The following is a 25,734-nucleotide window of genomic DNA, read 5'->3' as shown; positions in this document are numbered from 1 at the left end:
AATAGACAAGTAACATCTTTAAAAAAAAAATTAAAAGAAACAGCATTGCAAAAAGAGCATGGTATCTTCAGGAAATTGGAACTAATTTATTGTGTAAGTATAAGTTGAGAGTATTTTGGGGCGCTTGGGTGGCTCAGTGGGTTAAAGCCTCTGCCTTCGGCTCAGGTCATGATCCCAGGGTCCTGGGATAGAGCCCCACATCGAGCTCTCTGCTTAGCGGGGAGCCTGCTTCCTCCTCTCTCTCTACCTGCTTCTCTGCCTACTTGTGATCTCTGTCTGTCTAATAAATAAATAAATAAATCTTTAAAAAAAAAAAAAGGTGAGAGTATTCTATTTTATTTTTGTTTGGTGAAAGAAGAGGGTTCAGAATGAAGGAGGAAGTTTCAAGAAATGAGGCCAGGCAAGAAGACTGGTATGAGAGGCTGCTAGTAGTCTTCCACTCTATTCTGCTGCTGTCCAGCTAAAAGACTGCCATTTACGATTCCCTTGCAACTGAGCGGCCATATGTCTAAGTGACAGCCCATGACATAGAAAAAAATCTTCTAAAAGGAAAGGGACACACCTTCTTCCTCCTTACTCCATTCCTCTGTCAGGAACTCTACTGTGATGTCAAAGACCCTAGCAGCATCATGATATAACTAAGGATAGAAGCTATGCATTCAGAGAATCAGAGCAGAACAGCTGGAGGCTGGGTGCCTGATGACATTGTAGAGCCAACCTCTAAATCCTGGGCCACCGACTCAAAGCATGTTTTACAAGGGAGAGAAATAAACTTTTGTCATTAAAGGAACTGTTATTTGAGGGGGTTTCTGTAATATGTAACCAAAGCTAACTGGAAAGAATACACCTGAAATCATGATATTTATACAGCATATTAAGGAGTGGGTTTGTGCTCTAAGTAAAGAGAAGTCACTACTGATTTCTGAGTAAACAGGCTAGAGAACGAAGCACAAAACAGTCAAAAAGGTCAAATAACATTAACTATAGTATATAAATATCTTCACTGAGTTCTAAAGGTTGAGCTAGAAAACAAGGAGCATTTTATAAATGGTGATAAGAAAATGAATGAGTTAGGAATCGGTAACTGTCTAATCAATTACTGTTACTGGAAGGGCAGTCTCGATGCCAGTTACTCAGAATGCCACAGAAAGCACCACAAGAACAGGAGTAAGAAAGAATATGATATGCAAAAAGTGGCCAAGATCTACGAAAAGAGTAAGTAAAAGGAGTTTGTAAAAACCAAAACACCTTAAATAAAAAACAAGACTAAGCACAAGTAATACCCATAAATTCTGATAAAACTGATCTCAAATCACATAAATCTTTTGAGAATATAATGTAACTATTTCTATCTACATTATCGGAGCACTAATTAGTTAATACACTAAAACTATTTGTACCTGGCTGTCTAGCCACTGAAGGGGGCTCTATGGTACAGAAGAAAACAGGTTCTGGAATCTCCACTCCAGCCAGTAAAAGTCTCTCTGCTTCATTGTTCTGTCTGTGCTGCTTTTCTCCCTCCCTTTCGGCTCGTCGAGCTGCAGCTAATGCACTGGACTTGGACGAGGCAATGGTGTCCCCAGTGGCCGTCTGTAAGCAAAAAAGATGCTTTGGAACAAAACAAGCTCTTGGCAAGCACTCAGCTTCTACCAACATCACGAATAGGAAAAAATTTCATGTGACACTTCCAACAGAACTTAAAACAGACAAATGCATAAAGCTCATTATAACTTTGCAGAGGTAAAGCTAAGTTGTGTAAGAATTCTATCCAAAATACTGCTATGAAATCCTAACAATAAAATACACACACACACTCACACTCTCTCACACACACTAGACATCCAAAATTCATGTGGTGAAACATATGTACCTTCCTAAATTTTTTTTAAAAAGATTTTATGCATTTATTTGACACAGAGAGCAAGAGAGCACAAGCAGGGGGAATAGCAGAAGAGGGAGAAGCAGGCTCCCCTCCAAGCAGGGAGCCCCACGGGGGTCTGGATCCCACTGGGATCATGACTGAGCCAAAGGCAGACACCTAACCATCTGAGCCACTCAGGTGCCCCAGTACCTTCCTAAATTTTCAATCATGTCAAAATAGGTTAGTTCTCCTGGAAGTCCTTATAATAGAGTTTAACCACCAGTGGGAATTTATTACTGTTTTACAAAAAAATCCTCTATTAACTAAAATAAGCAATTAACTAGCATTCTCCAGATTATGCAGAATTGATAGCTTCCTTATAGACTCCAATTAATAACTATAGTATCACTTTTAAACTTTAATACTACAAAGTTCTGTGCTAGCTTCCTCCTCTGTAAAGATACTCCTACTGAAGCAGTATTTCAAACATATTTCTGTAACTCCCTCAAATATGTATATGGCGCTCCTGCTTTAGGGTGGACAGAGGACATTTTTGATGCTAGAAGTCCACTATTTGGACTGTGGAAATTTTTATTATTTTTAATAAAGATTTCAGTTATTTGAGAATGAGAGAGAGCATGAGTAGTGGGGAGAGGCAGAGGGAGAAGCAGACTCCCCGCTGAGTAGGGAGCCCAATGTGGAGGTTGATCCCAGACCAGAACCAAAGGCAGACGCTTAACTGAATGAGCCACTCAGGTGCTCTGGACTGTGGAAATTTTATACTAATGGATCCTGAATCCTGCAATTATCCATAAAGACGTTTAAAAATGTTCAAAGTAAAAATGGTTATCTTAAATGCCAAATATACCAAAGTTTAATGAGAAAATGTATTCAATTTAATCTATATGTAAATGAAATGTCCTTACAGTTTTAACCTAGCAAAAACACATACAGAGGGGTACCTGGGTGGCTCAGTGGGTTAAGCCTGTCTCCAGCTCAGGTCATGATCCCCCGGGGTCCTGGGATCGAGCCCCACATTGGGCTCTCTGCTCAGTGGTAAAGTGGTAAGCCTGCTTCTCCCTCTCTCTCTGCCTGCCCCTCTGCCTACTTGTGATCTCTCTCTGTCAAATAAAAAAGCAAAAAACAAAACAAAACAAAAAACATATACAACATCAACTTTTCATCCATTCAACTGACAAAGGTTATGAATTGCCTACTATGTGTGAAACACCGATCTAGGGACTAAAGAGAGGACAAAAGAAACAAAATCCTTGCTCTCATGGAGACTTCACTGGCAAAATATCTTCAGTTACTATTTGGATTGGTTATAAGGTTAAACTGTCAGCAGCGATCAAGACAGGAAGAAAACTCAGTAAAAAAATATTTATTAAACTTTGGGGTGCCTGGGTGGCTCAGTGGGTTAAGCCTCTGCCTTCAGCTCAGGTCATGATCTCAGGGTCCTGGGATCGAGCCCCTGATGCGGGCCTCTCTGCTCAGCAGGGAGCCTGCTTCCCCCCTCTCTCTGCCTGCCTCTCTGCCTACTTGTGATCTTTGTCAAATAAATAAATAAAATCTTAAAAATATATATTTATTAAACTTAAAACACAGGTGTGTATCCAGGAATAGTGTATTTTTTTAACTCGAATTTGAACTTTACACAAATATAATCCATACCGCTCACAGTCTTCTGTAATTTTCTTTCTTTCTGAGATTCAACCATGTTGATGAATATGCTACAAAATTCTTTATCCCGCTATTTACAGTTATTTGGATTGTTTGTGGGTTTTTGCTACTGCAAAATACCTGCTTTTAAATAAACTTTTAAGCTATCATTTCCTAGAGAAACCATCTGGTCACTTACATGTTTAAGGCCAACAGTCAAAGCAATGTTACCAGCAGTCAGTGAAGGGATTTCTATATGTTGGTCAGCAAATGGCAAAAGAAGACGACTTACTCTCTCCCTGTAAAAACCATGATTTGTATTAGTAAAAGAATTTCTAAAGAAATGAGTGCAGTTTGAAAATAACCTAAGCTTCTACTTACGTGCAGTTTCCATTAATATTATAGATGGCTGACTGGGGTTTTATCATGCCTGAGTAAATGCGCATAAACACCAGTGGTCCCCGCTGCTTGTCATGAAGAACTTTAAATGCCAGGGCACATAAGTCACCCTTATACCACTGCCTACAAAATGAGACATTCCAGAAAAGCCTTTAAGATACACTTCCTCTGTATCTATGCTGATCAGATCAGTATCACTGTACAAACTTAACCTTAATGTACTCCCTCATTATCTTCTAGTTAAGCTACTCAGACTAATTAAATGTCAGTACTAATTACCTCCCTTCCTCCACTTGACTGAACTATTTAATGGAGATCTTATCATTAATTCTTCAAAACTAAAAATAATGGATTCTCTCCCAAATATTACCTCTACTTGCAAGTAATTCTACTGCATGGAGTTCATTCCTCAGAAATACACATAAGGACATCTTACCAGTTCTCACAAAACCCTATATAGGGTATACATACAGGTAGATGCTTTCCAATTATTACTTTTAACTCCCTCCCACTTTCTCTCCAGTTGCATAATCATAGAAATCTACATTATAAACTTGAACTTGTTTATATAGCCAACATTCTTACAGACTGATGTCCTTAGTGTGCATTGTTAAGTTTCAGAAAGCCTGAGTCCCTCTGAAATCACCAAACTTTATATGTAGGTACATATTTTTTCAGGAAAAGCTCCATGTTCTCATTAGTTTCAAAGGAGCCCGTGACTCAAAGCAGGTAAGCCACTTCTACTATAGAACTTCTCCAGTCTTATCCCTATTCTCTCCAACTTTTAACTTTAGTAAATACTTAGAGTCTACCATATAATAGGCACTGTTCCATATGCTATATCAATATTAACTTGTTACAAGATTCTTGTAACAATCCAGTGAGATAGGTCAGTCCTAGTCTCTCCATTTTACAGTTGAGAGATTACTAACTTGGAAGAGCTGGGATTTAAATCCAGGCAGTACACAATCCATATTCATAATCACTTCACCATTAATGCATCTCCAATTGAGAGATACAAAAAGTGATTAATGTCCTACTTAAAGGATTAAAGTCCATTCCTGCCTGCCATTTTACACAATGCTCACTGGTATTTTAGAGGATTTATTATTAAGTACAAAGCTCTTAGTGCCAAGAGAAGTAAAATGATGACCTTTCTTTACAGCCACAAAGTATTTTTGAGCTTATTAAAAATCTTAAAATCTAGGGCACCTGGGTGGCTCAGTGGGTTAAGCTGCTGCCTTCGGCTCAGGTCATGATCTCAGGGTCCTGGGATCAAGTCCTGCCTTGGGCTCTCTGCTCAGCAGGGAGTCTGCTTCCCTCTCTCTCTCTCTGTCTGCTTCTCTACCTACTTGTTATCTCTCTCTGTCAAGTAAATAAATAAAGTCTTTTAAAAAAAATCTTAAAATCTAGTACATATTAACAGAAAATTTATCAAACATCCCCACTACACTGCTTTTTTTTTTTTTAACTAAGACAACATGGTAAACACTTATACTTTCATACAGCAAAAAAGACACACTGTTCTACCTTCATCTGTGAATACAGCAGGTCACAAAAATAATGACAAATGTCCCTTTCAAATAAAACTCTGTATTATTTACAATTATATTCACCAATGTTATTATAAAAATGGTGATTTAACTACTTTTGTGAAACAAGACCTCTCTGCCTGTTTTTTCAAGGCTGTAAGATTTTAATTTATTACTTGCATACTCACAGAAATTCATAGTTGCGCTCTTCAGGTGAAGGCAAGTACATGGTAATAGCATCTAACAAGGGCTGAACCCCTTTGTTTTTCAGGGCACTTCCACAAAGCACAGGAACTGCTGTCTGAGCCAGTGTTACTCTGTGTATTGCAGCCTGTAGCTATAAAGCGGAGATATTAAGTATTCCATGTGCAGTATACTGGCCATCATTTTTTAAGGCCTTCTTATTCTTTTTTTTTTAATAACATTAATCACTACTTAGTATCTTGCATATATATTTAACGTTTTATTGTCTCTCCACCCACCAGAATATAAAATCCATATAAGCATTATAACAAATCCCATAAAAACACTGCTGAATCCCCAGAAACTAGAAAAGTACTTAAAATAAGGAGGTATCTAAGAATAAGTCTTGAATAAATGAATATACTTCTAACTTAACCTTAACAGAGGAGCTGACCAGAAATTAAAAACATAAATATGAATTATAATTTTTCAAAGGAATTAGACCCACATCAAATCAATCCAAAGAAAATTAGAAATCAAAGTAGAAATCAAATTTGAAAAAACTCAAAAGCCAGGAAAAGGTTGGATGTGCTTGTAAGCTACTGAAAAAGACATTATGGGTCAATTTTAACTCAGATTATAAGCTCTTTGAAAACAGAAATCATGGGGTGCCTGGGTGGCTCAGTGGGTTGGGCCTCTGCCTTCAGCTCAGGTCATGATCTCAGGGTCCTGGGATCAAGCCCCGCATGGGGCTCTCTGCTCAGCAGGGAGCCTACTTCCTCCCGTCTCTCTACCTGCCTCTCTGCCTACTTGTGATCTCTCTCTATCAAATAAATAAATAAAAAATCTTAAAAAAAAAAAAGAAAACAGAAATCATGTGACTATAGGGCACAATAAACATCATATCTAACTTTCAAATATTAAACAAAAATTTTCAATAATTCAGACATTTCATTCAAAATAAAAACACCTTTTTTCCATTTCTAACTCCAAAGGTCTCAAAATTAATCTAGAGACTCGTGTTTTTCCTACTTCTTTTGTGAAAAATAACTAGGTAAATTTGCTGAGCTCATTCTGGATCCCATTATACATACTCCCATCTAAAAACACTTTACATGAGGTGGCAGGGGGCAGGCCCCTGGCTGACTCAGTTGGAGGAGCATTCAACTCCCGACCTCAGGTTCCGAAATTCAAGCCCTATGTTGGGCATAGAGCTTACTTCAAAACAAACAAACAAAAAACTTTACTTGATAACTCTTGTTTCATAAAGAAAACTAAAGATGGGGGAAGGTCTCTGGTAGAAAATAAAAGAAATGCTTTGAAGAGGGGCGCCTGGGTGGCTCAGTGGTTTAAGCCTCTGCCTTCGGCTCAGGTCATGATCCCAGGGTCCTGGGATCGAGCCCCATGTCAGGCTCTCTGCTCAGCGGAGAGCCTGCTTCCCCCTCTCTCTCTGCCTGCCTCTCTGCTTACTTGTGATTTCTGTCTATCAAATAAATAAAATCTTAAAAAAAAAAAAAAAAAAAGAAATGCTTTGAAGATATATGTCCTAATTCAATTACTATCACTATTTAAAACATGCCTATTCTCTGGCTTAATGTATTTGAAATGAAAACAAAAAAAATAAACACCTATAATGAGCTTCTAAGAAAAATTAAATCATATTCAGAAAAAATGTGAGAAAAATAATCATTGCAGCAGTCTACAAAACCAATAAATTTTCAATACAAAATTTCTACATGTAATTTCCTAAACTGCTGAGAAAAATGATCACAAAGAAAATGCTGCAAAGAAGGAATAATGAACTTATGCTAATTCAAAGCAGTAAAAAGGATACAATCTCTGATTTTACAAAGCCCATTATGACAATAGTAACTCACTACCATTATTTAAGTACTTGTATTAATAGTGACTTTACCCTACTGTTCTTCCAATTAAGTCAGCCTTTTCTAATGCTATGCAAAGTCGAAAAAAATAAAACACCTGATACAGAGAAATCAAACCACATCCAATTAATAAAATTTTATCAAAGTAAATGAGTAATAAAATTTACCTTTTCAGCTGGTAGCAAATCAAAATTTTCACTGAATTCTCCTAAAACCAAGTCAGCAAATTCATCATCCAAATCCGCAACCTATAAAGAAAGATTTTAGTTCTATAACTTGTTTTTTTTTTTAAAGATTTTTTATTTATTTATTTGACAGAGATCACAAGTAGGCAGAGAAGCAGGCAGAGAGAGGGGGGGAAGCAGGCTGCCCATGGAGCAGAGAGCCTGATGCGGGGCTCGATCCCAGGACCCTGAGACCATGACCTGAGCTGAAGGCAGAGGCTTTAACCCACTGAGCCACCCAGGCGCCCCTATAACTTGCTTTTATTGTCACAGCTGTTAAGTCCAAATACCATAAATGTACATTATTCAGATGTTTCAAGACAGCTACATGATCTATCTTATTCAGGCCAAGGAACTGTCCACATCTTCTCAAGAGATAAATAGTGTTTCTTTCAAAGGAAAGAAGGGATTGAAAACTGAAGATAGGCAATTATGAGTTCCTTATAGTCATGGGAAGCAATAGCCAGATAAAGTATCTCAATAAAGTGCTATCTACTCAGAGTGCTCAAAAGAAGTAAGATACACAATTTAGAGCCACTGATAATATATATAAGGGATTACTATTTTCAGATACATTTGTAAGTCTTAGTTCATAAAAAAAGCTTCCCTTGGTATTCCTTTAACATTATGAATGTTTACCAGATCTCCTAAGACACTCCAACTAAAGTAACCCATCTTACTTTAATCCTGCACTGAGGGAACAGATTTAAGTTGGGGGGTCAAAGGTATCACTTCAGCAATAAAAATGCAATTATCTAATTCATGTTCTTTTCTTAATCATCTGCCTGTATGAAACAATTCAGCTGACAATAAATTTAATAAAAATTTCAAAAGCGGGCACCTGGGTGGCTCAGTTGGTTAATCCTCTCCTTCAGCTCAGGTCATGATCCCACGGTCCTGGGATTGAGTCCCAAGTCGGGCTCCCTGCTGAGTGGATAGTCTGCTTGTCCCTCTTTCCCCTACCCCTACTCGTGATCTCTAATACATAAATAAATTTTAAAAATCTAAAAAAAAAGTTTCAAAAGTTTATGATAGTCCAAGGGAGCAAAACATTCCAACCTGGGGAGAAAAATACATTCCTACCCGCTAACTATTATAGAAACATACCTAACCATTCCTCTGAAAAGAAGTATATATGACTCCATCTTCCGGAGCCAAACTGCCTTGGAAATTGCTACACTACTAACTAACTTGTTCAAAAATTTAGGTCAAATTACATCACCTCTTTTTACCTTGGTTACTCATGGAGATAATACTATTACCTACTTCACAGGGGGAGGATTAAATAACCAATTCAAAGCATGCTTCTAGCGCATACAGTAAGTATACAGTAAGTGTTATTATCACTATTCACCTTCAGAACACAGGAAGTTGATTCTAGTCCACACTAATCTTATTCTCTTAAAAAAATTTAATCGTGATAAAATATAACATAAACATAAAATTTACTATCTTTACCATTTCTTTTTTTAAAATATTTTATTTATTTATTTGACATACAGAGATCACAAGTAGAGAGGCAGGCAGGGGCGGGGGGGGGGGGGAAGCAGGCTCCCTGCTGAGCAGAGAAGCCGATGTGGGGCTCGATCCCAGGACCCCGAGATCATGACCTGAGCCAATGGCAGAGGCTTAACCCACTGAGCCATCCAGGCGCCCCACCATCTTTATCATTTCTAACTGAACACCTGGGTAGTGTTAAGTATATTCATACTGTTGTAAAACTACTCTCCACAACTTTCCCAATCTCACAAAACCAAAAATCTATACCATGGAACAAACCTCCTCATTCTCCACTCTCTTAGCCTTTGGCAACTATGATTCTACTTTCTATCCCTACAAACGTGACTACTCTAAATACCTCATGTAAGTGGAATCAGTAAAGTATTTGTTTTTGTGACTGGCTTATTTCAATTAGCATGTCCTCAAGTTTCATCCACATTGTAGCATGTGTCAGAACGTCCTTCCTTTTTAAGTCTCAATTATATGTATACACCATTATATGTATACATCATATTTTATTTACTTATCTTATAGATGAACACTGGTAGCTCCCACCTTTTGGCCATTATGGATAATGCTGCTAGAACAAGGATATGCAATTATCTCTCAAGACCCTGCTTTCAGTTCTTTTGGATATACATCCAGAAGCACAATTGCTAGATAATATGGTAATTCTATTTTCAGTTTTCTGAGGAACCACCACACTGTTTCCCATAGTGGCTGCATCATTTTCATTCCTACCAATAGTATACAATGGTTCCAGTTTCTCCACATCTCATTGTTTATTGGTTGGGGGGGGGGGGTGTTGTAGGGGTTTTTTTTGATAGTAGTTATCCTAACAGGTATGATGTGATCTTATTCTCTAACGAAAATAAAGAAAATGTGAGACCATCTGGACAAAATAATAAACTGTTAATTACAAGGAATATATATTCCCTGAGGAATATTCCTTATAATAATATATATTCCTTATAAAAATATATATTCTTTGTAATTAGCACTTTATTATTTTATACATATAGTCTCAAATTTTCTTTATTTTCATTATATACCATCATGTCCTAAGACATGCATAAGACAACCAAAAGCCTCAAAGGGGAACCAATTATTTACCCAATTAGTGATTAATAAATGTCAATTCCACTTTTATTCTGTTTAGGGCCTCCCAAATTAGAGAAGCAATATAGTGAAGTGGTTAAGAGCTCTACCTCCAAATGAAGACAGACCTGGGTTCAGATTCTAGCTCTGCTACTTACTGCTCTGTAACAACTTATTTAAGAATTCTAAGCTTCAGGGCGACTGGCTGCCTCAGTGGGTTAAAGTCTCTGTCTTCAGCTCAGGTATGATCCCGGGGTTCTGGGATCCAGCCCCGAGTCAGGTTCTCTGCTCAGTGGGGAGCCTGCTTCCCCCTCTCTCTCTGCTTCCCTCTCCGCCTGCTTATGATCTCTGTCAAATAAATAAATAAAATCTTAAAAAAAAAAAAAAAAAAAGAATTCTAAGCTGCTGTTTCCCCACTAGGAAACAAGGATAATAAAAGTTGTGATGATCAAATAATATATGTAAAGCACTTAAACCAGATCATCATAGGTCCTCAGTAACTGTTACCCAATAATAAAAATAACAATCAACATTCTGGTAATGATAAAGATGATTAGTATGGGGGCGCCTGGGTGACTCAGTGGGTTAAGCCTCTGCCTTCAGCTCAGGTCATGATCCCAGCATCCTGGGATAGAGCCCCATATCAGGCTCCCTGCTCGGCGGGAAGCCTGCTTCTCCCTCTCCCATTCCCCCTGCTTGTATTCCCTCTCTGTGTCTCTCTCTGTCAAATTAAAAAAAAAAAAAAAAAAAAAAAGATTAGTATGTAATATAATGGGAAATAATTACTTCAGAAGTAAAGTCAAAGATGAATGAAAAAATTAATGATGAGAGGATCTATTTTGAATAGTTTACTTTAGAAGAAAAAAAGTCAAAGGGTTTGGATGCAAATGTTTTTCTCTACCATAAGATTCAGAGTTTATTTAAGGCATGTTTTACTTATTAGTCTATATACGAACAGTACTATGTAAGTATTATAAATATTAATGATCTTACTATTTTCCATTAAAACTTTGGGGATGGGGGTGCCTGGGTGGCTCAGTTCATTAAGCATCTGCCTTTGGCTCAGGTCATGATCCCAGGGTCCTGGGATAAAGCCCCAAGACAGATTACCTGCTCAGCAGGAAGTCTGCTTCTCCCTCTCCCCTCTGCCCCTCCCCCTGCTCAGACTCACTCTCTCTGTTTCTCTCTCTCTTTCTTGAATAAATAAAATCTTTAAAAAAAAAAACAAAAAAAACAAAAAAACAAAACCACCAACTTTGAGGGTGGAAGAGGTCCAGAGTTCTCTTTTAACTGTAAAATTAATGGTTTTACAATTTTCTAAGTTAATGTGTCATTTGATCAGTAAAAGATGGACATACCCTTTGACCCAGCAATTCATTCCCAAGTGTAACCCTAAACAAATTCTTACACATATACACAAAGAGATACAAACAGAGATGTTCACATCAACACTGTTCCTAACAACAAAAAAGATTAAAACCTCAAAGTGCATCCACAGAAGAAGAGACAATAAATTGTGGTATAATACTGAAATACTAAAAATGAAGCATAACCACACATAACAGGAATGAATCTGCAATAAAATGTTATAAAATACAAACAATTACCATTCCATTTACGTAAAGTGCAAAAACATGGGAAATGAAGTCCTTCATGAATCCATACATTTGTAACAACTATAAAAGCAAAGCAAATCCAAGAAAAACATTACAGTCAAGATAGTGGTGGTGGGAGGTGTAAATGATCAGTGGAAAAGAGAGATATAAACAGTAAATGGCACACAGAGATTCAAGAGGTTTGCTAATATTCTATTTCTTAATGTGAATGATGCAAACATTGGTGTTCATTCTATTACTCATTACACTTTACATATTCCATATGTAATTTTATAAAAATTTCATAATATATAAAATATTTTTAAAGTTTCTAAATACTTATGCAAATGTAAACTCCAAGTATTTAGTTTACCTGTTCAATTAAGTCATTCCTTGCTTCAGTTGTCTCCTTCAGCAATTCAGCATCACTCATTTCCAAGAGGGGTTTCTTCTCAAAGTCTTTTCCATCCTCTGACTGACGATTCCAAAGAAGTTTTTCTTTACTTACAACATCCACAACTCCTTTGAAAGCTTTGCCTTCACCAAGTGGTAACTTCAAATCAGAGTGAGATTAACTTTGTTACATGACCACTCAATTACAATCGATTTGGTGATAAAGCTTATCTTCCCCTACTTTCCCCCAAATGTCTATTATCATTATTACCACAGTCTATATTTATATTTATATGCCAACTTTTTCAAAAAAGATTTGAGATAGTTTTAGAAAAATACAAGTCACAATAAAATAAACTGATGAGGAAATCTGAAGTTGTTGCCTTTTTTTTTTTTTTTAAACAGAGATAGAGAGAAATACAGAAAGTGAACACAGGCATATGCCAGCACAGAGCAAGGGGCAGAGGGAGAGGGAGAGAATCTTCAGCAGGGTCCCCCACGATCCCACAACCCTAAGATCATGACCTGACTCAGGATCAAGAGTCACACTGACTAAACCACCCAGGTGCTCCTGGAGTTGTTGCTATTAATCAACCAAGTATCAACCAACCTGTAGAAGCAAAGGCTTTGCCTTCAATTTCTCTCTGATGCTTTCAACTGCATATTTAAAACTACAGAAAGCAAAAGAGCTAGAGTTAAAAATGTTAAGATTCTTAAAACAGGTTTAAGAATGTCTCCTAAAATTACATCCCTTTTTACTGTCTCCAATGTTCACCATTTAACAGTTTTCCATAGGACAATATGTTGAGTAAACTTTCAATGTCAATTTCAAATAACAGTGCTGGACTATCTACCATATTCCTGCCGTACAGTTATCTAGGGTATTATTATTAGAAACTTCACTTACCTACAGTTTGAAATTAAGATTAAAGAAACTGATCAAGGTCACTGATAATAAATTATAGTTATGAGATTAAAATGCATGATTTGTGATTATGAGTCAAAGATTCTTTCTTCTCTCAATTATATTTGCTATTACACACAATTCCCACCTTTTTCCCAAAAGGTAGCCTTAATTTTTCTCTATCTTTATCATAGGCATTCTTAGTATCCTGTTATCAGCTTTAGAATTACTGCAGAAAATTAGATAAACAGAAAGAACACTGCGTGGTTTTAGGAGAGGGACAGTTTAGGTTTTGTTTTTGTCATTCTCACACCACAGACCAGGATCTATCACATTACCCCAAAATCCTTTATATTCTTGATTCTCTGAATTCTGTTCTCAGAACCATGTATCTATTTTGGATTACCATTCTGTGAGTCTTTGAGCATTACCACCACATCTTAGTATTAACTTTTTTGCCCTCTATGCATGTCTTAAAACATCTACATTCTCTCCCCGTTCCCTTTTAGTGAGAGCATATTAGCCAGTAGCTAAAGAAAATCAGGGGAGAGAAAAATATCATCTATCTTCTACCTTTAGTAATGATGGGGAGCATCACAGTCTTTAGCAATACAGGGATTATTTCATACTGCTCTAAACAGAACCAGTGGAATCATTAAGACATCACTCTGTCAGGATTCTAGAAAACAGGATATAGCCTCTCTGCATTAGAATCATGATGATTCAATACCTATCACTTCTCTATTAATCCCACATTGTTATTCAACCTATGAACTACCTGCTATGAAACCTTTTAATGGGGAAAAAAAGAAATTTTTTAATGGGACTGAATTGAGATTCCACAGAATATTTATACTCTATGGGGAACAGTTGTTTGTAAATTTAAGTTATAGTCCATTAAAAGCTCAAACTGTATTTCTACTTTAACATGTGAAAAAAAAAAAAACACTTAAAAATACCTTGCTCCAGTTTTGTCCATTTTGTTTAAAAAGCAGATTCGAGGTATCTTGTGTTTATCAGCTTGCCTCCATACTGTGAGAGTTTGTGCCTAAGGCAAAGACAAAGGAAAAAAAAAAACTCATATTAAACAAAAATAACTATGTTACTACATACAGAACAAACAGATCTAAGAAGCTATTATAATGGAATTGGGCCCCGTTCTAGCACAGAATTAGTGCGGCCACATTTACACTTCTAGAGTCACTCTTCTGCTAGTAGATTAACAGAGTTAAGAATGTAATGAAGGGTGATGAACAGTGTGCTTCAAACTGAGACTACTACTTTGGGTGATTTATGTTGCCACACAAAGAGAACAAACACCTGGAAGGTAACTGAGCGTCATGTAAAGAAGACTTCACTGGGGCGCCTGAGTGGCTCAGCTGTTTGGGCAACTGCCTTTGGTCATGATTCTGGAGTTCCACATTGGGCTCCCTGCTTCTCCCTCTGATCCTCCCCCATCTCATACTCTCTCTCATTCTCTCTCACACATAAATAAATAAAGTTAAAAAAAAAAAAAAAGACTTCATCAAGAATTAGAAGACATAGGATACCTGAGTGGCTCAGATGGTTAAGCATCTGCCTTTGGCTCAGGTCATGATCCTAGAGTCCTGGGATCAAGCCCCCATCAAGGATCCCACCTCAGTGGGGAGCCTCCTTCTCCCTCTGCCTCTGCCCTTCACCCCACTCATGTTCTCTCTCTTTTTTATTTTTTAAGATTTTATTTATTTATTTGAAAGAGATCACAAGGAGGCAGAGAGGCAGGCAGAGAAAGCAGGGGGGAAGCAGGCTCCCGGCTGAGGAGAGCCCGATGTGGGGCTCGATCCCAGGATCCTGGGATCATGACCTGAGCTGAAGGCAGAGGCTTAACCCACTGAGCCACCCAGGCGCCCCTCTTGCTTTCTTTCAAATAAATAAAATCTTTAAAAAAAATTTTTTAAAAAGAGAAAGAATTAGAAGATACAACTTTTTGTAGAGTTTCACTTTACCTAATACAGTTTACACAATACTGAACTAGTAAGTTTGCTGACCTGTGAAATATGGATTTTTGCCTTAATTCATATAGTTATTGTGATGTTAAAAAACCAAACAGGACTGCACTATCGAAATGCTACTGTGATAATTTTTATTATGAATGTTTGGATGCTGATATAAAATGAAAAAAAGATTAAAAGGAGAAAAAAAAGCCAGCAACTGTATTTCTAAGTAGCAATTCTCATGTGCTTTCCTATTTGATTTCTTTTAATTCTACTTTTTATACATATTTCAATAGTTCCAGTCTGTTATAGTATCTGTGCCTAGTGGAGTCCCAAAGCCCTGAAGAAGAACATAAAAAGCCTAATGCAATGGCATTACCTAAAACAGAAGCCACTTTATAATTTTATTAAGTAAAATTTATATAGAATAAAAACCACTAAAGTGTATAGTGAGTCTGATAAGTATATACACTTGCATATATCCCCCATCCTCCATAAACAACCTGTTTTCATATCTGTCACCACAGATTCATTCTGCCTATTTTTGAATCTCATATAAATAGCATGGCTTCTTTCACTCAACGTAAAGTTTCTGACATTCATTCATGTTGTTAGGTATACTGGTTCTTCCTCTCCTCCCTCCCTCCTTCCTTTCCTCTCTCTTTCTTTCTTTTGCTAAACTCCTTTGTATAAATGTGCCAGCTATGGGGCGCCTGGGTGGCTCAGTTGGTTAAGCGACTGCCTTCAGCTCAGGTCATGATCCCAGAGTCCTGGGATCGAGTCCCACATCGGGCTCCCTGCTCCTTGGAGAGTCTGCTTCTCCCTCTGACTTTCTCCCCTCTCATGCTCTCTCTCACTGTCTCTCTCTCAAATAAATAAAATCTTTAAAAAAAAAAAAAATGTGCCAGCTGGCTTTTCTACCCACCTGTGGATGAACACTTAGATTATTTCTAGTTTAGGGCTATTATGAATTTAGCTGCTATAAACAAGTCTTGTTCAAACAGTCGTTCCACATTCTCAAACAGTATTTCCATCATTCTTCTTAACTTTAGCCATTCTTGTGGGTATGAAACAGTCTCTCTTTGTAATTTTAATCTGCATTTCCCTGATAACCAGTGAAACTGGCCATCTTTTCATGTGCTCATTGGGCCATTCATATATCTTAGTGAAGTATCCACTCAAGTCCTTTGTCTACTTTTTTACTGGGTTGTTAGTTTTTATCATTGATTTGTAGTTCTTTAGATATTCTGGATACAAGTCCTTGATCATACACATGCACTGTGAAAATTTCAGCACATACTTCCTAAAACAGTGATATTTTCCTGCATTATCAATAGTGTTAATGCACTCTGGAAACTTAACATTCATGCAATATCTTATCTAATATAACAAATTACATATATATATGTATACATATATATATATATATATATTATCCCCCCCAACAACTTATCATTTAGAAAAATCTCAAATCTATTAAAAAACAAAAAAGGTTGAAGAATAGTACAATGAAAATCTATGTACCCTTCACCTAGATTCACCAAATATGAACACTTTGCCACACTTGCCTTTTTTTCTTCAACATGTGCATATACACACATTATACGTGTGGCTCTGGGAATGTGCCATTGGGATCTACTATGTAGAGCATAATTAACTGACAGCCCCAACATCTTGTCTACCGCCATCGTCTCTCAAGGCCCAGCTAATGGCTGAGTACAGCAGGAATACTAATGTAAGTTATTCTTCTAAGACCTGTGGAACTTCTCCAGCAGGTGACTCTGGACTCCCCCATCAGCTTCGCCGAACCTCTTTCGGAACTATGCTGTAGTCTGAGACTCTTCCTACCCAATCCTCCTTCTTTTACCCTCTCCTTGATAGATAGTTATCAGATCTACCCTGTGGTTTGACTATTCTCTCCCACTGCTCTCTTTTCTTCTCTGTTCTTCAAAGGCATTTCCCCCATCTTGGCATCCACTGATCAAAGTACGCAAACTAACAACATATGTTTATGTGTGGGTAGAAAATGAAGCACTAGAGCAAGATGTACGTATCATGACACTTCAACCCTAAATACTTCAGCCTGTATTTCCTAAACATACATTTTCCTACATAACTATTTTCAATCTTCATTCAGAAAAATTTAAGCTGACATACTTTTTTCTAATAAAATATAGTCTGTATTAAAAATTTTCTATTTTTCAAAAAAATATATATTTTTTCTGTTTTTCCTAAAGATGTTCTTTTTAACTTTTTGTTTTTAGATCCTGAAGATCGTATTATATTTAATTTTCTTGTATCTTTGGAATTGTTTAAACTAAAATAGTACCTCAATTTTTTTTTTTTAAAGATTTTATTTATTTATTTGACAGAGAGAGATCATAAGTAGGCAGAGAGGCAGACAGAGAGAGTGAGAGGGAAGCAGGCTCCCTGCTGAGCAGAGAGCCCGATGTGGGACTCGATCCCAGGACTCCGAGATTATGACCTGAGCCGAAGGCAGCAGCCTAAACCACTGAGCCACCCAGGCGCCCCAGTACCTCAATTTTTTACTTGTAATCACTCATTTTCCTTACATTTACATTTTTTTTTCAACTTCTGAAAGCCCCAAGCAGTTGTTTTGCAGAATGTCTTTCAATTTACATTCATCTGACGTCTTCTCATTATTAGACTGGAAATAAAACATTGGTAATACTGTGTCTTTCTTAGTGCATCGTATCAGCAAACCCATGCTGTCATTTGGACCATTTGGAGCATGTTAGTTTTGATCATTTAATTAAGGTACCACTTTTAGTAAAATTTTAAGATTAGAAGAACTGAAGATGATTCTTTATTCAACACAGCCCATCTTGAGATTATAAGACAAAAGGGGGTTACCAACTAAAGAGTGCATAACTGACCCCAATGTAATTAATTATAAATCCATTTTTAAGATTTATTCAACAATTCAGGGGCGCCTGGGTGGCTCAGTGGGTTAAAGCCTCTGCCTTCAGCTCAGGTCATGATCTCAGAGTCCTGGGATCGAGCCCTGAGTCAGGCTCTCTGCTCAGCGGAGAGCCTGGTCCTCCTCTCTCTCTGCCTGCCTCTCTGCCTACTTGTGATCCCTATCTGTCAAATAAATAAATAAATCTTAAAAAAAAAAAAAAGACTTACTCAAGAATTCAATATATATTAGCTATTGGAAGATAATTCTTCATGGGTCTTTCACCTTTCTACGTATTTTGTTAGGCGAGGCAGTGACTGCCTTTGTTTTGGACTATGCTTTCAAAGATGCTGATATAATCATCAGCTTGGAAAGACAGAGTGTCTCCCTTTGGATTAAAAGGTAGGCTTGCTTATAACCCTGAAAGACAGTAACTCTCTTTAGAGCAAACAGCAAGCATGTCTACTGCCCATTATAAAACACACGTGTTTTCTAAGCAGAGGGTACCCCTGCATGGGCAGCTGTCACCTTCCTCCCTTTAGGTTGTCCTGTGAGAACTGGGTCTTGAGAAAACAACACGAGATAATACCGACACCCTGGCTTTTGCTGTTTCTGTGACTATAAAGTTCTTTGTCCCTGTGTCTTCTGCCAGCATGCCATAAAGCTGTGGCAGACTAACCAGTTAGCTTGAAAGTAAGGTAGAATCTCAAGTCCTTCATAGTTTCAAACACCAACTTTCATATTTCCTACAGAAAAGCAAACTACTTTCCTTTTACTATGAAATATCTGGTATCACATATAGACCACACAGCAATATTAAATTCTAATTTCCTTTCATAATTTGACTTATATGAACTTACATATGGCTATAGGTAACTAAAGATGATACATTCACTTTAAAAAAAAATCACGCTATTGTAGCTTGTTCACTGTGGCAGTATTTTTACCTCTACACCAGCAGAGGCATCAAACACAGCTACTGCACCATCCAACACTCTAAGGCAGCGCTCAACCTCCAATGTAAAGTCCACATGACCTAAGAAAAAGATGAGAAACATAACAATCTTTAAAAAAAAAAAAAAAAAGGAGCCAGCATAGCCAGCATATACCTACTTTTGGGTATATATTCACAAGAACTGAAAGAAGAGTCACAAAGACATATTTGCAGGCCATGTTCATAGCAACACTCTTCGCAGTAGCTAAGAGGTGAAAACAACTCAAATGGCCATCAATGGATGAATGGTATATAGATAAAGTTCTGTATATATACAAAATATGCTATATATGTACAATGGAATATTGTGCAGCCTTAAAAATGAAGGAAATCTTGTCACATATTACAATACAGATGAAGTCTGAAGGACTTTATGCTAAGCAAAATAAGCCAGTCACAAAAGGACAAATACTTTAGGATTCTACTTATATGAAGTATCTACAGTAGTTAATCTCCTAGATAAACAAGGTAGAATGGTAGTTATTGGTGATAGGAGGATGGCACAAGGTTGAGTAGTTGTCTAATAGATATGTAGTTTCAGTTCTGAAAGATGAGGTACTTCTGGAGAATCTCACAACAATGTAAATATACTTAACTACTGGTTAGGATGCTAAATTTTATGATGCATATATATATTTTTTTACTATAAAAGAAAACACATCCACAAACAAAACCTCCAATGATGCAGCATCTCTGCATTGCTAGAGTAGTACCATACCTGGTGTATCAATTAGATTGACTCTATATCCCTTCCAATCGAATGTAACAGCAGCAGACTGAATAGTAATGCCTCTTTCTCGCTCTTGAGCCATGAAATCTGTCACCGTGTCTCCATCATCAACATCTAACAAAGAAAAGGATACATAGTTAGGTTTGATACCAAGCACACTTCACTGTGATAGGGTGTTTACTTGACAGTTTTTTTTTTTTAGAGAAAGAGTGTGTGTACATGCAAGTGGGGGTAAGGGGAGAAGCAGAGGGAGAGAGAGAATCCCAAGCAGGCTCCTCACTGAGTGAAGCTTAATCCCAGGAGCCTGAGATCATGACCTGAGTAGAAATCAAGAGTGTAATGCTGGGGCACCTGGGTGGCTCAGTGGGTTAAAGCCTCTGCCTTCGGCTCAGGTCATGATCCCAGGGTCCTGGGATCTGAGCCCCGCATCGGGCTCTCCGCTCAGCAGGGAGCCTGCTTCCTCCTCTCTCTCTGCCTGCCTCTCTGCCTACTTGAGATCTCTGTCTGTCAAATAAATAAATAAAATCTTTAAAAAAAAAAAAAAAAAAGAGTGTAATGCTTAACCAACTGAGCCTCCCAGGCGACCCTCTACTTGACAGTTTACTTTGCTTCAACACTGTAAAATTTTTGTTTTAATAGAGCCCTTAATCTTTCCCTAAATAAGCCCTTGTTCTAGAAAAAGCTTTTCCAGCAAAATTAGTAATTTTTCCATACAAATAATTTTTCTGTAACAACTAAGATAAAATCTGTTCAAATATTTTATTTTTATTGAACTCGAAATTCCTTTCATTTTTCCCCCCTAGTTTAACATTCATTATCTCTTCTTTACTTACGTTCCTCATGCCTGATCCCTGGACAAGAGGCAGGGTATTGCAGTGAAAGAGCCCAGACAGACCTAGATTTAAGTACCACCTTTACCATGACTATTCTGTTAACTTTAAGTGAGTTACTTAACCTAGTTTGTAAAATAAGGTTAATAAAGACAATCCTATGGAGTTGTTAAAAGAATGAAATTAGACTATATAAAGTATCTAGCTCAGTAAATGTTAAGTAAATGGTAGCTACATGAAACAAGATAGTGAAAAAATTCCTCCAAAGTTAAATTCTCCTTTCCAAACCTTTTTCATTACTAAATTTTTCCCAAAAAGGGCATTTATTTGTACTAATGAAAATGAACTCTTGGTAGAATTTTTACAGTACAAAGTCATGGATAGAGTTCATCCTGACTGCCAAAAAGGTCAAATTATTCTGCATTAAAATTCTTGAATTATGCACTGTATTCTGATTAAATTTATATAGAAGTAATGAAAATGAGCTGGTCTTTACCATTCAAAATTCAAAAACACAGGTTATTATGACCTTATACTACCACTACTTATGTCAGCATTGAATCTCTGAATTGCTAGCCAGGTTCTCCACTGTTTGTATACATATACATGTGTATATGTGTATGTGGGTATATGTATATTTGTGTATATATACATATGTACCAATAGAGGGAGAAATAGCAAGAAAAATATATTTGTCAGGAACTACAAATATCTGTGTTATAGAATTAGTGTTGTTGGGGCGCCTGGGTGGCTCAGTGGATTAAGCCACTGCCTTCGGCTCGGGTCATGATCTCAGGGTCCTGGGATCGAGCCCCGCATCGGGCTCTCTGCTCCGCGGGGAGCCTGCTCCCTCCTCTCTCTCTGCCTGCCTCTCTGCCTACTTGTGATCTCTCTCTCTGTCAAATAAATAAATAAAATCTTAAAAAAAAAAAAAAAAGAATTAGTGTTGTTATTTGCAACATAACCAAGCAAACAAACACCATTAATGAGACAATAACCAAATAGCTAACCAAAAGTTCCAAATGAAGCCATTTGTAAAACATTTCTTAGGCGAGGGAGGGGTGCAAGACAACAGAGTAGGAAGACCCTCTCCTCACTCTGTCCCACGTTTACACTAGATATCACTCACATCTGACTCAATAAACTGCAGTGCATCCTGAAGACTGGCGGAACAAACTCCATAGCCAAATACAGAGAAGCAGCCAGCACTGGAGAGGTTAGGAAAGGCAGAAAGGTGGTGGAGAGTCGCCAGCAGGAGGAAGGGAGCTATGGCGCAGAGAAGGGAAAACACCAAGGAGTCTACATAGGTAAAATAAATCCCTGTAACATCTAGTCTTGAAAACCAGAAGCGTTGAGTTCCATTAGTTTGTATAACCATAGACTTGGGAGTCTGGAGCTTTGACAGTCAGCTGACTCAGCAGTAGGGGAGCCAGGAGAGTGTGTGATAGCCAGGGCCCCGCCCTTAAAGAGATAACAGCCTGAGTAAGAAGCAACAGAGAAGCAACAGTTTGCACAAGGGGAAGGAGATCTGTTTATACGGATTTCAGGGCAAGTTGGGGAACTTCCCTGGGAACAGAGAACTGAAAGGTGCCATTGTCCTCCCCTATTCCTCAGCATAAACACAGAGACACCTGCCGGACGCAGTGCTGCACGGACACTTGCTACTAACCTGCTCAGCAGTGCACCAAGCCCCTGAGTTCTCCTGAGGACTCACGGACTCCAAGTCTGCTGGCGCTGAGCTCAGGGCAAATTTTGTTAACACTGTGCATGCCCCACCCAGTCAATACCTCTGCCCGCTGTGCTGCTGCGGCCACTGCACTTTGGGGGATGTGACCAAGTCTAGCAGCTCAGTGCAGATTTTGCTAAAGTCATGTGTATGCCCTGCCCAGATGCCATAGGCCCCCAGGCACCGTGTACACAAATTCATGCACCTCTTGTTGTTACCTCAGACCACGTTCCTTGCACTAAGCTGCGAAGAGATGCTGTGTGACTGGCCACCACCGCAGTTTAGGGGATCTGACCTATTCCTAACAACCTGCAAATTTTGCAAAGACTCCTGCATCACCCCTGTGCCTTCCTATGGTCACGTCCCCTCAGGGAAAGCAGCCTGGGTCTCATTAATACCACAGAGAGCAAGCACGGCTCACAACAGGCAGAGTCTATGCATGAGACGGGACTGATAGGGAAAGCACAATAACAGGATGCAAGAAACACATAGGAAACTCTGTTCAGGGCACTACAGAACCTCTTTATAAGGCTACTACTTTCAAGAGCAGAAAACATAGCTGACTTTCCTAAGATACAGAAACAGACACAGAGAGGTAAACAAAAACAAACAAACAAACAAACAAAAAAAACAAAAACAAAAGAAGAAGAAGAATGAGGAGACAAAGGAGGAACTTGACAAAACCACAACTGGAGAGCTATGTGAAACAGAAATTAGTACACCTGACAGAATTTTAAGTAATGATAACTAAAAAAATAAAAAATAAAGTAATGATCATAAAGATATTCACTGAAATGGAGAAAAGAGTAGACATTATCAGTGTGACCCTTAGCAAAGAGAGAAAAAAATGACATACCAGACATGAAGAACTTAATAAATGAAATTTAAAATACAATAGACGGAATATAAACAGTAGGCTACAAAAAGCAGAGAAATGTTTATCAGTGACCTGGAAGACAGAGTAATGGAAAGCAAACAAGCTGAAGAGATCAACAACAAATACTCCATAATAAGAATAGACTTAGAGATCTCAGCGACTCAATCAAGTATAATAACATTTGCATTATAGCGATCCAAGAAAAAGGGAAAGGAGGGCAGAAAAATGTATCTGAAGGAAAAACAGCTGAAAATATTCCAAATGCAGGGAGGGAAAACAAAGATCCAGATTTAGGAGACACAGAGATCCCCAACAAATTCAACCCAAGGAGGTTCACACCAAGACACAGAATTAGAATGGAAAAAATAGTGATAAAGAATTTTAAGGGCTGCAAGAGAAAAGAAGACAGTTACCTACAAAGAAAACCCCACGAGGCTATCAGTGGCTTTTTCAGCAGAAACTCACAGGCCAGCAGAAAGTGGCATATTATATTTAAAGTGCTAAAAGGAAAAAAATCCTGCACCCAAGAATACTCTACCCAGCAAGGCTATCATTTGGAAGGAGAGAGAAAGAGTTTCTCAGCCTAACAAAAATTAAAGGAGTTCAGGACCGTTAAAACAGTCCTAAAAGAAATATTAAAGGGGACTCTTTGAGTGAAAAGCAAAGACCATAAATAAAAGTATAAAAGGTAAAAAAAAAAAAGTATTAAAAATAAGTATTTTTGTAAAAATCAGTCAAGAGATTCATAAAATAAAAGGATGTAAAGTATGACACCATATACGTAAGACGTGGAGGGGAAAGGAGTAAAGAATGGGCTTACACTTATGCAATTATCGACTTAATATAGACTACTATATGCAGAAGATGTTATATACAAGCCTATGGTAACCAAAATTAAAAACCAGTGATATACATGCAAAGAATAAAGAGTAAGGAACCCAAGTAGATCACTAAAAAAAGCCAACAAACCATGAAAAGAAGGATGAGAAAAAAAGCTACAAAAACCACAAAACAAGTAACAAAATGGCAATAAACACTGATCTACCAATAATTACTCTGAACGTAAATGGACTAAGCACTCCAATAAAAAAAACAGATGACAGTGAATAAAAAACAAGACCCATCTAAATGCTACCTATAAGATACTCATTTCAGACCCAAAGACACCTGCAGATTGAACATGATGAGATGCAGAAACATTTATCAAGCAAATGGATGTCAAAAGATAGCTGGAGTAGCAATACTTGTATTAGACAAAACAAACTTTAAAACAAAATCTTTAACAAGAAACAAACGAACACTATATAATAATAAGGAGTACACTCCAGAAAGAGAATGTTAACAACCATAAGTATTTATGCACCCAATATGGGAGCACCCAAAATACATAAACCCCTTAACAACAAAATTAAAGGAACTAACTGATAATAACACAGTAGTAATAGAGGATTGTAATGACACACTGGACCAGATGGATTTAACAAATACGTTCAAAACACTCCATCCTAAAATAGCAGAATACATTCTTTGCAAGTGCACACAAAACACTGTCCAGAGAAGATCACATATTAGGCCACAAAACAAGTCTCAACACATTATAAAAATCAAAATTATACCATGAATCTTTCCTGACCACACTATGAACTAGAAATTAACTACAAGAAAAAATCTGGAAAGACCACAGATACATGAAGGTTAAATAACATCAAAGAAATAAAAAATTACATGGAAACAAATGAAAATGAAAACACAACAGCCCAAAATCTTTGGGATGCATCAAAAGTGGTTCTAAGCATAAAGTTTCAAAAATAAATGTCTACCTTAACAAGCAAGAGAAATCTCGGGGTGCCTGAGTGGCTCAGTTGGTTAAGTGTCTGCCTTCAGCTCAGGTCCTGGAGTCCTGGGATCAAGCCCCGCATCAGACTCCCAGCTCAGCAGGGAGTCTGCTTCTCCCTCTGCCTGCTGCTCCCCATGCTTGTGCGTGCGCGCTCTCTCTTTCTCACTCTCATTCTATCTCAAATAAATAAATAAAATCTTTAAAAAGAAAGAAGCAAGAAAATTCTCAAATAAACAACCTAACCTTACACATGAAGGAGTTAGAAAAAGAATAAAACCCAAACCCAGCAAAAGGAAGGAAACAACACAGATTAGAGCAAAAAAAAAAAAAAAAAGATATATAAACTAAAAAAGCAACAGAACAGGCCAATGAAACCAGGAGCTGGTTCTCTGAAAAGTTCAACAAAATTGATAAACCTCTAGCAAGACTCATTTAAACAACAACAACAACAACAGAGGACCCAAATAATACCACTAATGAAAAAACCAATGGAAAAAAAAAACAATGAAAAACCAATACCATAGAAACACAAACAACTATTACAGAACATTATGAAAACCTATAAACCAACAAATTGGACAACTTAGAAGAAATGGATGGATTCCTAGAAACA

At 37.6% G+C, this 25,734-nt stretch overlaps 1 protein-coding gene across 13 annotated transcripts in view; it reads right to left on the bottom strand.

The window, feature by feature from the left end:
- Nucleotides 1-25,734, bottom strand: part of GFM2 (GTP dependent ribosome recycling factor mitochondrial 2) — a 77,311-nt gene that overhangs the window by 29,394 nt on the left and 22,183 nt on the right. For all 13 annotated transcript variants that reach the window (XM_045999674.1, XM_045999672.1, XM_045999677.1 and 10 more), the window contains 10 exons: nt 19,840-19,965; nt 19,075-19,163; nt 14,194-14,282; nt 12,941-13,001; nt 12,311-12,490; nt 7,688-7,768; nt 5,643-5,791; nt 3,905-4,045; nt 3,723-3,822; nt 1,401-1,590 (listed from right to left, as the gene is read on the bottom strand). In XM_045999674.1, the coding sequence (XP_045855630.1) occupies nt 1,401-1,590; nt 3,723-3,822; nt 3,905-4,045; nt 5,643-5,791; nt 7,688-7,768; nt 12,311-12,490; nt 12,941-13,001; nt 14,194-14,282; nt 19,075-19,163; nt 19,840-19,965 (1,206 nt within the window). The remainder of the gene's footprint in view (nt 1-1,400; nt 1,591-3,722; nt 3,823-3,904; nt 4,046-5,642; nt 5,792-7,687; nt 7,769-12,310; nt 12,491-12,940; nt 13,002-14,193; nt 14,283-19,074; nt 19,164-19,839; nt 19,966-25,734) is intronic.

This window comes from Meles meles, chromosome 3 (assembly GCF_922984935.1).
Source record: "Meles meles chromosome 3, mMelMel3.1 paternal haplotype, whole genome shotgun sequence".
NCBI classification, from domain to species: Eukaryota; Metazoa; Chordata; class Mammalia; order Carnivora; family Mustelidae; genus Meles; species Meles meles.
Note: the sequence above shows the minus strand (reverse complement) of the source record. Positions and strands in the feature narration are given on the sequence as shown.